An 18454-nucleotide genomic window follows, 5' to 3' on the forward strand; every position below is an offset into this window, starting at 1 on the left:
CTCATGCTTCCCTCCACACAAATGTGAGCATGGACACGCACCCGCCTGGCCCCAACCTCCACAGTCATGGGCACAGTGCACCCTGCACTTTCCCATCCACTGTCACTCACGTCAATTACAGTAGCTCTCACCTACTGTGTGCCAGGGAGTGCTCTGGGTGCTCCCCATCCATTATCTAATCTGCACTGGCAGAGACCAGGCTGGGTGAGCTAATGCTGTTCACATCTTACAGGCAGGAGATCCCAGGCCAGAGAGGGTCAGGGACATGTCCCCAGGCACATGGAGACTGTGTGAGGAAGCTGGAGCAGTCTAACCCCCATCACCTACCTCCCAGTCCAGGGTCCCTTCCACCAGAGCACACTGACTGCTGCTGACTCAGAAGCCGTAACTAGAATGTGTGTACACAGTGCCCTTATTTGTACATATCAATGTGTGCCTGTATCTGTGCACTTGTGCAGGTGTTCTTCACACACCATCCGTGACTAATAGCATGCCTATACACTGAAGGACAGTGAATCACTTGCTCATCTGGGCTCCCACAGCCCTTCGTGGTTTCTCTCGGTGCTGTCATTGTTTCCCTCACTGGACTGGCTGTGTCTTGAGAACAGGACACCCTGGTACTCAGTACAGGGTCATAAACACTGTAGTTTGTTGACTGGACCGGTGCATGTCCTAATGAGTTGAGCCTCTGTGACAGCTAGGATGCTGCATTGAACCTCTGGAGAGCCCTACTGGAGAATCAAAGCACAAGCCTTAGAGTTTTAGAGCAAAAGCCTTGCCCTTTGTCAAATAACTGCTCTCCTTTTGAGAAACAGTTCCTGGCACCTGATGATTAATTTAACAAAATTAAATTACTGGCCCTGGTAGGCTTTGAATGCCTAACCATATGACCTCAAGTGACTATGCAAGCTGAGCTGCCCATCCTGGCTTTGATGCCCTGTGATCCACCACACCATAAAGTTGAGCAGGCAACAGCAACACACCAAAGGGCGGTGGTATAAACAAAGTCAGTCTGCAGTGGGTCCTAAAAGCTCAAGTGAGTTACAGGAGGCTCACACTCCCATAGCACCTGCTCCTGCCGCATTGCTGGCTCTCCCTCAGCTCACACATAGATCCTTGCAGCAAGTTCCCAAAAACTGACTTACTGAAGAAAAACTCCAGGAGCATGGTTTGCAGATGACGCTGCATGATAAGCAGGAACTAGGTGGTAGTTACAGCCCCACTCAGGTGCAACTCTGATGGGAAGTAAGGAAGGGAAAGTATCTGGGTGATCTCTTTACCCAGAAAGTGACCTTACCAGGGACACTGACCAATACCAATTAACATTCTGGACAGATGGTCAGAGACTGGGAAGGAACAACACTGGAGAACTGATAGCAATAACAATAATGCAACAAAATAAGTAAAGAGCACTTATTGTGTGCTAGGCACAGTCTAATTTCTCTGCCTACATATATATGAGGAGTAAGTGAATGGATCTCTCAGGATGGGCTGAGTGTGACAGTATGTGTCCCATCTAAATGCTTTCCAAAAGGAGCATGATGATCCGCCCTGTGGAACTCTGTCAACCTCTTTCTCCAGATACACCAGTGCTTGTTTGATGAGCCAATGAACAAAATTGCCGTAGTAGAAGGGATGGGTGTTACACAGGAATTCAACATGGATTTATCTTCGCTTAGGCTGACTCGGCTACCAACACTGTTGGTGGTCAGTGTCTCAACAGCAGAAACCCCAATATGTCCTCATTCCCTGGGGAGACCAGCAAGTGACAGAGGGATTACACTGGACCCTTCCCATCAATTTATCTTTACTGAAATAATCATGTATTCTTGAATGGACTTACCTCCCTTCCGTCAGTGCTTTTACCAGCACCATCATCCTTGGCTTTCCTAATAACTTTATACCCTTTATATAACATTGAAATATCCTACACAATACACTTTATATACCACTGAAATATCCTATACAATATTTGTTCTGGACAAGGAACACATGTCACAATGGAAGAGGTAAAACAATGGTCTAGTGACTATGATCTTCCGTGTTTTTATCACATACACTATCACCCATAAATATCTGCCCTTACAGAAGGGTGAGGTGGCCTATGGAAGGCTTAGTTATGGCAACAGTTAGGAAACAACACTTTGCAAGGTCTGAGGGCCTACAGAATTTAGTGTATTCTTTGAATCAACAACCAATATATGATGTTCATTATCCCATAAACAGAATACATAGGTCTAGGAACCAAATGGTGGAAGTGGAGGTGACACTTCTCATCACTTCACTTAGAGAAACTCTTTTATTGAATATATTGGGGTGACATTGGTTAATAAAATCATATAGGTTCTGGGTGTATGGTTCTATAATACATCATCTGTATGTTGTATTGTGTGTTCACCACCCAAAGTCAAGTCTCCTTCCATCACCATTTATCTCCACTATACCTTCCTCTACCTCCCTCCCATCACCCCCTGGCATTCACCACACTGTTGTCTGTGTCCATGAGTTTTTTCTCTTTTTTCTTTTTTGCTCAATCCCTCCACCCTCCTCTGACTCCCAACCCCCCTCCAGCCAACAGCTGTCAGACTACTCTCTGTCTATGAGTCTGTCTCTATTTTGCTTGTTAGCCCATTTTGTTCATTAAATTCCACAGATCAGTGAAGTCATATAGTACTTGTCTTTCTCTGACTGGCTTATTTCACTTATCATAATACTCTCCAGGTTCACACATGCTGTGGCAAAGAATAAAATTTCCTTTTTTGAGGCCAAGTAAAATTTGGACCTACTTGTTCAATTTTCCCAACACCATTTATTGAATAGACTATCTTTACCTCATTGTATGTTTTTGCCTCCTGTGTCAAATATTAATTGACTACAAAGGTGTAGGCTCTCTGTTCTGTTCCATTGATCTACATATCTGTTTTTATGCCAGTAACATGCTGGTTTGATAAGTATGGGCTTGTAGTATAATTTAATATCAGGTAGCATTATTTCTCCAACTTCTTATTCTTTTTCAAGATTCCCGTAGCTATTTGAGGTCTTTTGTTGTTCCATATAAGTTTTTGGAATATTTGTTCTAGTTTTGTGAAATACACCATTGGTATCTTGGTAGTAATTGCATTGAATCTATAGATTGCTTTGGGTAATATGGACATTTTAATGTTGTTAATTCTTCCTATTTATAAACAAGATATATGCTTTCACCTTTTAAAAAATATATATATCTTTATTGATTTCAGAGAGAGGAAGGGAAAGGGAGAGAGAGAGATAGAAACATCAATGATGAGAGAGTCACTGACTGGCTGCCTCCTGCATGCTCCCCACTGAGGATCAAGCCCACCACCCAATAGTTCATTATTGATGTATAAAAATGCAACTGATTTCTGGATATTTATTTTGTATCCTGCTACTTTACTGAATTCATTTATCAGTTCTAGTAGTTTTGGGCAGAATCTTTAGGATTCTCTTTATATAGTATCATGTTATCTGCAAATAATGACAGTTTTACTTCTTTATTTATAATTTGGACACCTTTTATTTCCTTTTCCTGTCTGATTGCTATGGCTAAGACTTCCAATACTATATTGAATAAAAGTGGTGAAATGGACATCCTTGTCTTGTTCTTGATCTTAAGAGAAATGCTATAAGCTTTTCCCTATTGCATACAACGTTGGCTATGGGTTTGGCATATATGGCCTTTATTATGTTGAGGTATGTTCTCTCTAGTCCCACTTTGCTGAGAACTTTTATTATAAATGGATGCCAAATTTTGTCAAATGCTTTTTCTGTATCTATTGCTATGATCATGCGAATTTTATTTTTCAGTTTGTTTGTTGTGTATCACATTAATTGATTTGCAGATATTGAACCAACCTTACATCCCAGGAATAAATACCACTTGATCATGGTGTATGACCCTTTTAATGTATTGTTAAATTCAGTTTGCTAATATTTTGTTGAGGATTTTTGAATCTATGTTCATCAGGCATATTGGCCTGTAATTCTTTCTTTCATAATGTGTTTGTCTGGTTTTGAACTCAGAATAATGTTCTCCTTGTAAAATGAGCTTGTGAGCCTTCACTCCTCTTCAATTTTTTGGAATAGTTTGAAAAAGACAAGTGTTAATTCTTCTTTGAATGTTTGGTAAAACTCACCTGTGAAGGCATCTGTGGACCAAGACATTTTTAAAAGTGTGAGTATGGCCTTTCAGCTGGAACTGCCCTCTTCGAGTAATTTGCCAAAATGACCAACGCAAAGGGAAAGAGGAGAGGTACCTGCTATATGTTCTCTAGACCTTTTAGAAAACATGGACTTGTTTCTTTGGCCACATACATGTGAATCTACAAGAAAGGTGATATTGTAGACATCAAGGGAATGGTCACTGTTCAAAAAAGAATGCCCCACAAATGTTACCATGGCAAAACTGGAAGAGGCTTCAATGTCACCCAGCATGTGGTGGGCATTGTTGTGAACGAACAAGTTAAGGGCAAGATTCTTGCCAAGAGAACTAATGTATGTATTGAACATATTAAGCACTCTAAGAGCTGAGATAGCTTCCTGAAACATGTGAAGGAAAATTATCAGAAAAAGAAGGAAGCCAAAGAGAAAGGTACCTAGGTTGAACTGAAGCATCAGCCTGCTCCATCCAGAGAAGCACACTTGGTGAGGACCAATGGAAAGGAGCCTAAGCTGCTGGAACCCATTCCCTATGAATTCATGGTGTGATAAGTGTAAAAAATAAAAGACCTCTATACTGATAAAAATGTTTTTTTTAATTGGGTAAAAGTGCCCGGCCAGGTATGGCTCAATGGTTGAGTGTTCACCTAGGATCCAGGCGATCTGGGTTCAATTCCTGGTCAGGGCACATGCCCGGGTTGTGGGCTTGATCAATGACTCTCTCGTCATTGATATTTCTATCTCTCTCTCTCCCTCTCCTTTCCTCTCTCTGAAATCAATAAAGATATATTAAAAAATAAGTATAATAATAATTGAGTAAAAGTGTGGTGTCCCTTCCCCCAAAAAAAATAATTAAAGAAAACTTTGTGTCCTAAAAGAATAAAAAATAAAAGTGTAAATATGGACAAAAGTTTGCCATCCATTTTTTTCTCACAAATGGTTGGTCTCTAGTAGGTATTTCTTATTTTATCCACTCCCTCCCCCTCTCCAACATTCATTCTACCTTGTTTTATTCAGTTCAGGTGAAATGTTGCGATAATGCTTGCATTTGCAACATGGAGGCGAGGGGCAGATGAGTGGTGGGCAATCACCCCCAAGAGGGTGAAAATTGGTTCTGGGGGGAGATGAATGAAAAATCAGCTATTTTGCTAGTTTGTGGTTCACTAAACCTCAACCCGACCTGACAAAACCTTATTCCTTAGTATCTAATTTGTCTTACTGGATTTTCTTGGGTATCACATGAGTAGCAATGATGCTGAGGTCATGGAATATACAGAAAATGTAAGCAAGATCAAAGTTACAAAACCATAGAAAATAGCTGTGATTTCAATCCATTCATCACTCACTGTCAGAGTCATATCATGGGAAGTGGCCTGCGTGTGTCTACTGGATGCCATTGACTATCTTTTTTTAATCGAATTTATTGGGGTACAGGTTTCAAGTGTACAACTAAAAAAAAAAATCAACTGCTTGATCCTCAGTGACTTTGTGTGGTATTTGGGTTTTTTTGAAGTAAATAAAGATGGCTTCTATTTAATTCTACAAAAGTTATTCAATTTATCATTTTGTCAAGTACTGAAAAGAAATAATGTTGACAATACATAAATACCTAGCATCTAGTTAAAAGTTATTTTCCCATATCAAGCAACACTTTAAAGTTCACTAAAAATAGTTTTTATGAAAGTAATCTAAATTGTCAATTATTTTACTTTTTCTGGAAAAATAAGTTTTGAGTTAAAAAAAAACTAATTACACTGTCTTATCATCATAGTTATATAAACTGCATCACATAGTTATATAAAAATCATAAATAATGTCATACTTTACAATGTATATAAATTACATTTAAAGTTGCTCAGCAAAAGCTATCAGCTTTTTAAGTTTTTAAACTAACTTTTAACTTAAATATTTTAGTCATTATTAACCCTGTATTGAATTTTTAAATCTTTTTATGTATAAATCACAAATGTACAGTTATTAAATAGATATACAGTATATCTGTGGTACTGAAATTTCATGGGGGGAGAGCAGTAGGACAAAAAATCTCTTAAAAGGCTTCTTAGGGGGTGATAATGAAAAATAAGTGGAGAAACTGCTCTAGGGGCTTTTCCCACTCCTACCCAAGATGCATAATACCATTTAGAATTATTTGTATATTAATTAATGATATACTGAAGACTGAAAATTGTGGGAGTTCATTCATCACAATTGTGGCCTACCAGATAATAAAGGTGGCAAATCATGAACTGGAATATGTACCCATTTCCCCTGCCACTTCCTCTTCCTGGCTCTGGCCACTCCCCACTTGCCTGTAATCAGACTTGATTTCCTCCTCTCTGCCCCACATACCCTCAGTTCTTACACTTGGCAAGTAAGGAAGAGCCAACCCCTTGACTGTCAAATTCTAGGCCTTGTAAAAAGGGAGAAGTGGAGAGCCCTGTAAGCCCAATAGTCCATGGAAAGAGGATAAGTGGGAAAGGAAGAGTACTTCATGACTATGACTCACCCTTATCTCTATCAAACACTTTGAACTCTATTTTTATTAGAATCAGTCCCCAAGTTTGTTGCCATCCCCCATCATCCCATATCTGTTTCATTTTCAGATAGGTATCACCTGGGAACCTGAGGGAGCCCTGGACATGGTACCCACCCACTTGAGTCCTTTCTAGGCTTAAGCTGCCTCTGACCTTGTCCGCCTCTCCCAGGTACCACCAAGCCCCTGAGGATATCATGGCCCATGGAATTAATGAAAGAACCTCTACTTCCAGCGAAGAACACAACAGTGAAAACAGGTCTCAATTTATGGCCACAGGCAAAGAGCTGCCTTACTCTTGATGGAGTCTTTAGTTTTTTTTTAAATATCTGTTCCCTATGCAATAAACATTGTTCCTTAACTGCTTATGGGGGAGAGGCAGCCATTGCTAGGGTCTCACTGTCCATAAGGTTGTCCCATTGATTAGGGGTCGGGTAATCTGGCTATTAGATGGTGAGGGATTCCTGGAGAGAAAACTCTAGGGAAATACTCCCTAAAACAAGGCAAAGGTAAATGTCTGACTGAAGGCCCTGTGCCTTAGTGGGGAGTATAGCTGGGAGGATACCTTTAACCACACAAGGGGATTTGGCACCTGGCTCATAGTGCTCCTTTCTACCCCACTCTTGCCACCAACCCAGGTGATTTCATTGTCCACATAGATAACCCAACCAACACAATGGCTTCCCAGGCCATTGACCCCCTCATCTCCAGGAACCGTTATCTTTTCTCCCCTTTAACCACCCACTCCTTGAATGTTAGCATCACTCAGAGCTCTCTCTGCTGTCTTCTTTTTTACTGATTTTTAGAGAGAGAAAAACATCAATTTGTTCCACTTATTTATGCATTCATTGGTTGATTCTTGTATGTGCCCTGACTGCAGATCGAACACACAACCTTCGTGTATCTGGACAATGCTCTAACCAACTGAGCTACCTGGCCAGGGCTGCTAAACTCTTAAATTCAATCATCCCACTGTCTGACTAGTCCCCCAGTTCATCCTTCTCATTTTCTTAAACCCCCTTCCCAGACACCTCGAACACTGCTAGACATATAGCAGGCACTTGGTATATTCACTTAACATTTTGCCCTGTTCATGGACTTCACTGGGACTACTGTCCACAAACCACTGCACTGTATCCCAATCTGTTACACAATCTCATCTTCCTCCCCCAAGCCTACCTGGGTCCCACAACCCACCTCTTCCACCGGGTACCTAGCATGCATCGGGCATCGTGGACACAGTAATGAAGATAGTGACTTACACACTCACTGCCCTTAGTCTTGTGCCCTTATTCCAGAACCAAAACCTTGGAATAAACTAACACTAATGCTCATCTTGATTCATACAAGATTACTGAGCACCTTGCCATTGGGAGAGGGTCTCCCAAAAATCATGGGCTCCATTCTTTATTGGGGCCTCTCTACTACCAGACATCTTTCCACAGTCCTCGAAGTCCTTTATGGATTGTCTTCGCCCAGGCTTTCCCTTCCTGTCTCCTCAGGGCCTGGGCTGCATGAGTCAGTCTTCAACATCTCCCTCTCTATTGGCTCCTGCCTGCTCAAGCCTCTCTCTTAGCTACCTACCTGTCTCCTTCCTGTCTCCCCCGAACTTCTCAAAAGGAGAGTCTATACTTCATGTCCAGCCTCCTCTACCTCTTCCTGCTCCAGACTTACCCATCTCAGGGCTCTTCTTCAAAGTGTGCCCTCTGTGCCAACTATCCCCGTGACTCCCCATCCCGCCAAAATCCTGCCTGCCCTGTAAGCTAGAGATGAAGCCCAACCTATTACACAGAGGTATGCTAATGTCGCTCCCTTGACTCCAACAATGTCACCTCAAACTAAGCATAGATTGAGGTGGAAACTTTTCCAATTCATTTTTAAATGGAATACCAAAATGTGACAGCCCACCAAACAAACAAACAAACAAACAAAAAAACAAAAAAAACAAACACAACCAATAAACTCAGAAATGGCAAATAGATTTAATATAGAGTGTCAAATTCAATTGATTGATAGTGGCTGCCTAGGGTGCTGAGTATATTTCTGAGGATGCACCCTGGCATGAAGAGAAAGACTGCTGGGATTAGCAATATCTGAAATCACAAGTAAAAGAAAATTAGAAAGTCAACTGCTACCCACCAAACAGGAAGGAATAAAATGTCAAAAGCAGTGTTTTCCCACACTCTCCATATGGTCCTCCGACCTTGGCCTTCTTATAACCACCCAGCTCCTCATCCCATCCCCAAGAGCCCTGGCTGCCCTCACCAAATCTAAGTAGATACCTGAAATCTCACTTGTAGGAAAAACCACAGGCACCAGAGCTACCATTGCTGCTGGCACCAGCTCCACTGAGGCCAGAGAAGAGCCCAAATGTGAGAGTGGTGGTCAGGCTGGCACTGGCACCAAAGCTGCCACTTGTACTGGCACTGCCACTGGCACTGCCACTGGCACCAGTGCTGGCACCACCACTCTCTTGGGCTTTAGCTTTAGCTTCAGCTCCCGCCTGGATCCGGGCTTTGGCCCAGGGTCCAATATCAGCTTCGTCCCAGTTGCAGGGCCCAGCAGCATTCTCAGAGCCAAGCCCAATGCCCATTCGAGCTCTAATCTCGGCTCTCGCCTTGGCTTCAGCTGCAGCCTCAGCTGCAGCCTTTATATCTGCTTCCATCGCCTCTCGGTACTGAGCTGCCCATTCCTTGGGATCCTTCTTTTGTACCTAAAACAGAAATAACAACCCTCAGGAGGACCAGAATCTGAGAAGTGAGTACCTACTGTATTCTAGGCAACATTCTACCTGCTATATACAATACTTCTAGTGATTATGCACTGAATATTCCACCCTTGCCCTGACACTAGCTCTGTGACCTCATACATGTCACCTAACCACCTCTGTGAGCCCGAGTTCTCTCATTTGCAGTAGGGCAACAACACGTTAGTTGTAAGGATTAAATGATTCAGCTAAAAGTGTTTGGCACACTAACAGAGGCTTCAAAATGTTCATATAGAAGCTGCAGGCTACTCTGCACAGCCTACCCATGCTCTTGATATGCCAAGCTTGGGCAGTTCTCCAATTACCTTGCAGGCAAACTTGAGGACTTTCATCTTGCTGGTCTCATAGTAGGAGCGTAGGCCCCAGAAGAACTCATACTCAGGGGGGTTGCTGTTAGGAACTCGGGCGTAGTCCAGGTACCTTGAAAAGAGAGGTTCAAAGCCCTTAATGTCTAAGACCACCCATGGCCCATCTATGCATGGACTGGACAGGCTTTAGGTGGCAACCATCCCCACTAAATACTACAGCTTTTCTTCCAATATTGAGCCCTGTCCCATCAGTCCTGCCCAGTAGCCATGTGAAGGTACGGGGGGACACATGTAGGGTGTTTGTTCATAGGAGGGCCATAAGCTTTGTGCCCTTTGTCACAATGACCCCGGGTTCCTGTTGGGTGTGTTGTAAATAGAGAAGCCATTTCTTCAGGCCCCCTGCTGAGCACACCCCACTGCAGGGTCTCGTCTGTGGCCTGGCTGAGCCCTGGGACAGTCCATCATAGAAAAGGACTGTGAAAGGAAGAAACAGTCCACCAAGAGCAGCAGACACCGTATACACTCCCAACCATACGCGTGCGCACATGTGCTAGTGCACCAGTGTAGGTGCTCACGTGTTCCCCCAGGACCGAGGACAGGGTGGGCCCTGGCCAGAAAGTCAGGAGGGCCGGGCTCCAGGCCTGAATGGGCCCCGTACCAGCCAGGGCCATGCTCAGACTTCCAGTCTCTGAGCCCTAGGTCAAGCAACTGAAAATGGAGCTGGGATGACAGCGCCTATTCTGCAGGGTAGTTATGAAAATGAAATGAGATGTACATGTCAAGTCCCTAGCACAGTAGCTGGCTGCCTACAGCTACTATTTTATGACATTTTAAAATTGAAATTAATTGCTACGAAGCCCTGGTTGGCATGGTAAAAAGAACCAAGGCATTGGGGCCTGAATCTAAAAATGAATCTTTAATTTGCTATCTGTGTAACAATAAGCAAATGACTTCAACACTCTGAGCCTCAGTGGCCTCACATATGCAATGCTGCTGATGACAGTCCCTCCCTTGTAGGACTGTTCTGAGACACATGTGAGAGCACATGCAATAGGTCAAGAAATAGGTGCTCTTGTTTTCTGTCATCACCTTTAACATAAGCTCCCACCTGCATACACACACACAAGCACACATGCATCCATCATGGCTATTATCACTCAGTTCTAAAACAGGCAAAATGGACAGCACATACCAACACCAGTCACTTACTTCTGCTTCACAAACTCATCAGTAATGAGCTTCTTCACATCCCCAAAAAGCGAGTGATGAATACTGACAGCAGAAAAAGAAAAATAAATGAATAAATAAATAAAAATCAGGATTGTGGCACTTCCCAGATGTGTGCAGAGGCATTTCCAAGGTGGAAAAGAGGTTTCCAGCACAAGAGGGAAGCACCATAGAAGATCAAGAGACAGTAAGCTCAAGGGAGCAGGGAGCTCAGGACCGTTTCCCCATCCACCCAGGTCAGAGCCATGGGCCCTCTACCCAGTCCAGCACCCCAGCCCACTCCACCAGACCACCAGGCTGATGCAATCCTGGGACCATCCTCTCTTGCCAAAGGACAACACGGACAGCAAGCACTGAGAGAGCCCAATCATACCCAGGGCGCAGCCCCAACTTGCGCAGCACCTCCCAGATGACAGCTGCAAGGGGAGGCAAGAGGAGACAGGGACAGAAAGTGAACATGTGGAATTCTGACCATAGCCACCCATTCAGCTGCATGCTCAGCCACTCACCCTCACTGGACCGATTTCCATTCATGAAGATGATGCTAAGAAGCACCATGAGGAGACCCAGCTTTGGGGAGTCCTTGGTCCTAGAGGAACAATAGGACAGAGAGAATGTTTATGTCCCACAGCCATCTGCAAAAAACACACCAGCCAGCTCAGTAGGCTAGCCTCTCCCAGATTCCTCAGATATGGGAGATTCTGCCCAGTCTATGCTTCAAGCTCTATGTGACCCTGGGCAAGACACTTAGACCCCTGAGCCTCAGCCTCCTATTCAGTAAAACGGGAAAAATCACATCCTCCTCTCCCCAGGTTGCTGAGAGGATGGAAGAAGTCCTGGCAACAGGGTTCAACCCAGGCACTCAGTCAATGTGAGTCCTTATTTCTCTCTCAGAACCCTCAGCCACGAGAGAATTCACAGCCCACTGACCCTCCTGCCCTCGAGCATCACGATCCACCCACACTAGGAAGTCCTCCCTTGAGAACCACTCTATCAAGACCAGTAGGAAGAGACAAACAATGACAGGTCTGCTTTCCTGGGGAGCTTCTGGACAAACAGACAACCTGACAGTACAAATGCCCCACCCCAGGCTTCTACACACTTCAGTCAATTATAATCAGGCACCACTTTCGTGGGCAGGGTTCCAGCTACATGCGGAAGCTGGAACAGGGGCTTTTTAGACCCCATCTTTCCTGACTCTCCAAGTGGGTTTGGGGAGAGAGGACAGGGATGGGGAAGTACCATGGACAAAGGCAGAAGCCTCTCTCCCACCCCAGCCCTTTCCCAGCTTACGTTCCCAGTATGCCTGCATCAGTGGGCTCCAAGGTGCTGAGAAGAATGTACAAGTGGTCATTCTTATCAATTTCCTTCAACTGGATCCCAAATACCTGTGGATGGGGAGAAAAGGTTGTGAGATTACAAAATTCAGCTTCTTGGGCATCCCACAGCTTCCCATGTACCTCGGTGTGTGTGTGTATGTGTGTGTGTGTAAAATCAGTGAGATAATGCACATAAGCACTTAGCTATGAGGTCAGCACACAGCAAACAGGCAACAAATGTGCTATTGTTATCAACACCATCCCTATGATTAGCAGGAATCTAGGGAGACTGTGAATGGTGAATGGGAGAGGTGAACATCTGAAATACATTCCAGGACCTGTGTAGCAGCAGACAGAACCCAGGATTAAGTTGGGTGGCTTGAGTCCTAGCTATGATTTTACCACTGACTTGTTACGTGACCCTTGGCAAGTCTATGCACCTCCCTAGGCCACAGTCTACCCATTTGCACAGTGATGGGGCTGGCTTACTGAGTCTCTGTGGTCCCCCCAGAAGGGACAAGTACAGCTTTGTTTGATTCAAGGTTTCCCCAATTGCGTCCATCCCCCAGGGCTGCCCCTTCACCTTCTCCAAGGAATAGCCTGCTCGTTCAATGATTTCAGGGTACACATCAGTGTATTCTTTGATGATGTCCTTCAGCATGTCTGCAAGGGGAGAGTGTTGCGAGCACCTGAGCTGAAGTGAAGCCAGGTGGTCCCCATACCCAAACTATAGACCCTTTGCCAACTCTGCTGTTGGTGACATAAACAGGTTCTGCGCTAATGAACAGAGATGCTAGCACTGTCAAGTTAGAACTTTGGGAGGACAGAGGTAGGAGCATAATAGCAAGGAATGCCCCCAGCACACACGGGAAAAGGCAATGGAGGGCAGAACTGGGGGGAGGGAGAGTTAGTATGACTCTACCTGAGCGCTTGATGGGAATCTTTGTCTGGTCTTTAACCAACAGGTACTTCACCAACTCATTCGCCTGGGAGAGGAGGAAAAGGTGAAAAGATCAAAATATACTTGCAGAAGCCCTGAAAGAACAGCAGAGGAAAGGGCAGGCAAGGCAGTGGGTAAGGCAGAGTGGAAAGGACATGGGTCTTACCCTCCCTTGCAAAAGGGCCACATCCCGAGATGGTGGTGCTTCAGGCTCTTGGGATGACTGGAGCTTGGCAGCTCTGCGGCGAGCCTTGCCCCTACGGGCCTTAGGTGACCTCAGGGAGAGCAACGCTCTCCGGGCCCAAGCAGCCAACCGAGTCCTTGATGCCCTGCGGGCCCAAAAGGCTATGGGGCCCCTTGAAGCCCTGCGGGCCATTGAGGCCATTAGGGCCTTTGAGACCCTTCGGCCACCTGTGGTTCCAGAATCCTGACTCTGATCACTGCTGCCCTCCTCTTCCCCATTCAGATGCTTCACCTGTATCAACAGAGAGGAAGCACATAGCACCAGACGAAGCAGATGGTCCTTTTTCCTCATTCTCTCTCTTCCAGAAAACCCCTCTAACCCAACCCCTGTAGTAAGAACCTGATTCACTAGATATTTGCCATGTTGAATCTTGGGTTTGTCTTTCACTGGCTTTCAAGCAAGAGTTTCACTGTTGAACCAGACCAGGAGCAATCCAAGGGTGGAATCTGAGGCTTCTCCTCGTCCTGTATCTACCACCTGCTCTGCTTGTACCAACCTGAGCAAGTTCACACTACCTAGGACTTCACTTCCTTCCCTATAAAACTGGATCACTTCCAGGATTTAAGAGATAACCTGTGTGAATGTGCCAGCTCAAAGCCTAACACATGGTAGCTACTATGTAAATATAAACTGCATTACATTCAGATCACAACTATGTGTATTCCTGTCTCATCTCCTCCAAAATCTGTGCTCTCTCTGAAGACATGAATTGCATCACATTCCCCACAGCCTTGACGAGCACAGGAAACTTTCTAAGTGTTTGCAGAACATATGAACCAACTGAGAGAAGAGGAATGGAAAGGCAAGGATGGTTATTGAAGTCTTACCTTTCGGGCTTTCTTGGCCTTGACCTTGGGCCGAGTATCCTGATTCTCCTGAGCCTGGGCAACTGTACCCTCAGGCTCAGGTTCATCTGCTGGAGCCTGAGAGGCAGCAGCCTCATTCTCGAGGGCCTTTGTATTGACCTTAGTATCAGCCACAGAGCTGACCTTTTTGGTCTCAGTGGCAGGCACTGTCACAGCCTGAGGGTCAGCATTCTGCACCTTGGTGTCAGCTGCTGGACTCTTCTTTTCAGCTGCCAAAATCTGGGTATCAGTCAGCTTAGTGGTAGGTGAGACCTTAGTGGCAGCTGCCTCCTGAGCTTCTGGGGCCTTTGAAACCTCTGTGGCCTTTGAGACCCCTGCAGCATTTGAGACCTTCACAGCCTCTGAGACCTCTGGTGCCTTTGAAGCCTTTGGTGTCTCTGACACCTCCAAGTTCTGGGTCACTGTCAATAGGGTCTGCACCTTCAAGCCGCTTTCCTTTTCTTTAGTTTCAGCCTGCAAGAGAAAGCAGGAACCCTCACAGAACTTCTCACACCAGCAAGTAGGCAAATCGCTCCAAAATTTCAGGCTTTCATTTCTCTGACCTATACTAACTCCTACTTGCAGCATGCTCTGACCACCTCAGCACAACAAGGCCTCCCCTTCCTCTGAGCAGGAACTGATGGCAGAAGAGGGATGGACCTGCCCTCTCTCCTTCCTTCCTACATCCATCTTTCCTTCTTCCTTCCCTTCCTTCCTCACTTCCTCTACTGGGGTGGGGGACACCCAGGCAGGGAAGTGGGTGGAGAAAGACAAGGATGGGAGGGGAGGTGCCAAGGGATTTGGGGCAGCAACAGCGGCTGGAAAGGAAAAGCAGCTAGGGAGAGAACAGGAGACCACCTTACCTTGGAGCGGGTTGGACCCGTACCAATCTCGCTGGTGTCAGACATGTCTCAAGTTGGCCTGGCAAGAGCTGAGCCTGAAGGAGAGAAGGCCTGGGTTAAGGGGAGAATCCACTGAAAGTCCTCTCTGCTGTTCTGCCTGGAGGCTGATCCTCACCTTCCCTAGGGCCCCTATCCCAAACCCCTCCCCCACCCCCAACGATTCTGTTTTCAGATTAAGTAATCCACTGCCTCCAGGTCTCAATTCTCTGCAGCCGCACCCTCCCCTTCTCCAGGAAGATGTGCCAGCGCGGCAGCTCTGAGGACCCCGCCCCTTTTCCCAGTGCACCCACCCCCCCAGCCGCAGGTCGACAGTGCGCATGCGCGCCCGCTGCTAGGCCCATCTCAGCCCCGCCCGCTTTCCCAGCACAAGCCCTTTCTTTGAAGTCCACCGTGCACATGCGCATTTTGCAGCTGGCCAGTCTCAGTGCGGGGCCCGACTCTGCACGCCCCTTTCTAGCGATCCATAGTACGCATGCGCAATTGTCGCGGACTCAGTCCAGCACTCTTTCCCAGCACACGCCTCTCTCTAGGTCCGCAGTAGCATTAGGTCCCGCCCCCTCCCCAGCAAGCCTCCTTTTCAAATTGTCAGTGTCTGGTGGTCCCGGCCCCACCCCTACTCACACCCAGCCCGAGTCCACAGGACCGCCTGGTCCCGCCCTTTTTCTTAACACGCCCCCTCCAAACCCGGGCAAAGCACATCTTGGTTCTGCCCCTTCCCTAGTGCACCCCCTCCTCAAATCAGTATTGAGCTAGTGATTCCATCTTGCCAGCCAAACCGGGTTTAATCCCCTCCCTTCCCAGCCGGATGGATCCAGTACGATCCGGTCCTTAGGGCAGGTTTTCTCCAGATTCCCAGAGGGTGGGGCCGACCCCTACAAGCCCCGATCCAGAGCTGGGCCCCACGGCTGCTCACCTCGTCCTCCTACAATTCCAAGTGCGTCCACTCTTCCCGAGCCCCTCCGAAACTCGGAGACTGCCCTCCCCCCTCCAGGCCGGAAGTGGTCCCGCCCCTTTCCGCCTCCCTAGGGGGCCTCGGTCTCAGCCAGTCTGCCCTTCCCCCCGCTCCCTGCTCTTCATTCCTTATACCCCCCTCCGTATTCCCTCTGCCTGGCTTCCTGCTCCCTATTCCCCCAACGCATTTCCTATTTACCCCACAGGATTCCCTATTCCCCTCCTTACATCCTTCTCCATGTCACCTATGCACCCCCTCCCCCAGTATTCCTTAACCCTTCTCTGCATCCCATATTTTCTCCTCTGGATTTTCACTTCCCCTCAGTATTCTTCATATTCCATGTCCGCCATCCAACGTGCCCAGCTCCCCGTTTTTCTCCCCCTTCTCTGCTAGTCTCTGCTCCGCAGTCTGTACAGCCTACTATTCTCTAAGTCCTCTTGGCTGCCTACATCCCATGCCAGGTCACCTCTCCTCCAGCTGCACTGATGCAGTCCTAATTGCCCACCTGCCTGGCTACAGGTTCGAGGGGGCTGGAACCACTGTCTGGCTGCCAGGAAGCCCCAGTCTCAGCCTCCCTCACCTTGTCCTCGAGCGAGTCCGGGATGCGTCTGCCCTCTCTCAGTCCCTCTCGAAGTCTCAGCCTCCTGGACTAGAGCAGCAGCCAGCCCAGCACAGCCCAGCCCCTTTCCGCAGCCCCCTGCCACCCCCCTCCTCCTTCCTCGGGGGTGGGGCAATGAGGCCCCGCTCAGGGCTGTCTGACGACAAAGCTCGTGTTTATGCCACTGTACCAGGCTCGATCTGAAGCCCTTCCAACCAAAACCACCCCCTCAAAGCGATTCAGTCATTGAATTTATTTATTTTTATATCTTTATTCTTTCTTATTACAAAGGTAATGTGTAGTTGAGAAAATTCAAATAATGCAGAAATATGTAACATACCAATTGAAGGTTACCCTTATCTCATCCCCCAGAAATAACCACTACTCACATTTTTATATACATTCTTCCAGATTTTTTTCTGTTCATACACTAATTTGGGTTTTCTTGTCCACAAAGGTACACTGTACCTACTGTCCCGTGACCTGGGTTTTTTTCCAGTTATATATTCTAATCGGTTTTTCATACTGCACATTTTTCTTGACAGCTGCATAATCTTTTCTAGTGTAGATGTCCCATAATTTATTTAACCAGTCCAGGATGCATGGACAGATTGTTCCCCCCCCCCCTTTTTTTTACTATTACAAACAACGCTACAAGGAACATCCTTGTATCTGCATTGAGCTTCTGTTGTTGTTGTTATTTATGGTTTAGTTTGTGTTGTTGTTGTTTTTGCTGACTCAAATGCCACACAAAAGCCTTCCATTTTGATACGAAATTTGGTAACTTACTCTCAGAAGGTACATGAAATAACATTCCCACCAACTGACCTCTCTCATAAGTTTGTGTCACATATATTACAAATATTTGTCATGTTATTTATGATAGTCTTTGCTATAAAGAAGGGTTTAATTATTATGTAGTGAAATGCATCAGGTTTTCCTTGCTTACAACTGGATTTTCCCTCATGCTTATAGATGCTTTGCACACTTCTGTATTAGAACAATCCCTGCTTTATTCCAAGCACCTTTATGGCTTTATTATTTACATTTAAATGCTTGATCATTCCAAAATTTGTTTTGTATAAGGATTCAGCTTATTTTCCAAAGTCATAGTCTCTTAGACCATGTGCAAATTAATCCATCTTTCCACCTCCACCAACCACTGATTTGAAATGGCACCTTTATCACATAACAAATTCACTCAAGTAAGTCACAGCCCCTCCTTTTCTTCCAGTTCTAAGTACCCCATATTTACATCTCTTCCAAATCATGGCAAGCCTTAAATGCCAAGATATGGACTTTGGTCTTGATCCTGAGAGCACTGAGAGATTATTGAAGGATTCTAGGCTTGGAAATGACATAGACTTATGTTTTAGAGAGAACACCCTTGCTGCCTAATTCATAAGGAGTGTGGATTAGACGACTTCCTGAAAAGAGGGACAATAGTCATCAGATAGGCAGTGATTGTGGTTTGGTCTAGAGTGGTAGCAATAGAAGTGGTGAGAAGTGATTGAATTCAGAAGATATTAAAGAGATAAAAAGCAACAAGACTTTATGAATAATTAGATGTGGAGAAAGGGGTGAGGAAAGTGTCAAAGGGAACTCTTGGGGATCTGACTCGAGAGATCGAATGTGTGGATGGT

At 45.8% G+C, this 18454-nt stretch overlaps 1 protein-coding gene, 1 non-coding gene and 1 pseudogene across 3 annotated transcripts; 1 reads left to right on the plus strand and 2 right to left on the minus strand.

The window, feature by feature from the left end:
• Window positions 1-4242: 4242 nt before the first annotated feature.
• Window positions 4243-4725, plus strand: LOC107545714 (large ribosomal subunit protein eL21 pseudogene; annotated as a pseudogene).
• Window positions 4726-8672: 3947 nt separating this feature from the next.
• Window positions 8673-16886, minus strand: LOC107545715 (melanoma-associated antigen D2). 2 transcript variants are annotated; one of them, XM_016223893.2, is made up of 13 exons: window positions 16794-16886; window positions 15223-15296; window positions 14342-14833; window positions 13437-13745; window positions 13253-13316; window positions 12914-12993; window positions 12305-12399; window positions 11521-11600; window positions 11385-11427; window positions 10994-11056; window positions 9782-9896; window positions 8992-9422; window positions 8673-8802 (listed from the first exon to the last, which is right to left on the minus strand). In XM_016223893.2, the coding sequence occupies exons 2-12, from the start codon at window positions 15265-15267 to the stop codon at window positions 9000-9002; spliced, it is 1809 nt and encodes a 602-aa protein (XP_016079379.1). In that variant the 5' UTR covers window positions 15268-15296; window positions 16794-16886; the 3' UTR covers window positions 8673-8802; window positions 8992-8999. The 2 variants fall into 2 exon arrangements, with proteins under 2 accessions (XP_016079379.1, XP_087669810.1); XM_087813684.1 differs by having other exon boundaries at window positions 8673-9422.
• LOC148090559 (small nucleolar RNA SNORA11) lies at window positions 10072-10199 on the minus strand. Its single transcript, XR_015713748.1, has one exon. It is a non-coding gene; the product is annotated as a small nucleolar RNA SNORA11 (small nucleolar RNA).
• Window positions 16887-18454: the final 1568 nt, after the last annotated feature.

This window comes from Miniopterus natalensis, chromosome X, assembly GCF_054644295.1.
Source record: "Miniopterus natalensis isolate mMinNat1 chromosome X, mMinNat1.hap1, whole genome shotgun sequence".
In the NCBI taxonomy this organism is placed as follows: domain Eukaryota; kingdom Metazoa; phylum Chordata; class Mammalia; order Chiroptera; family Miniopteridae; genus Miniopterus; species Miniopterus natalensis.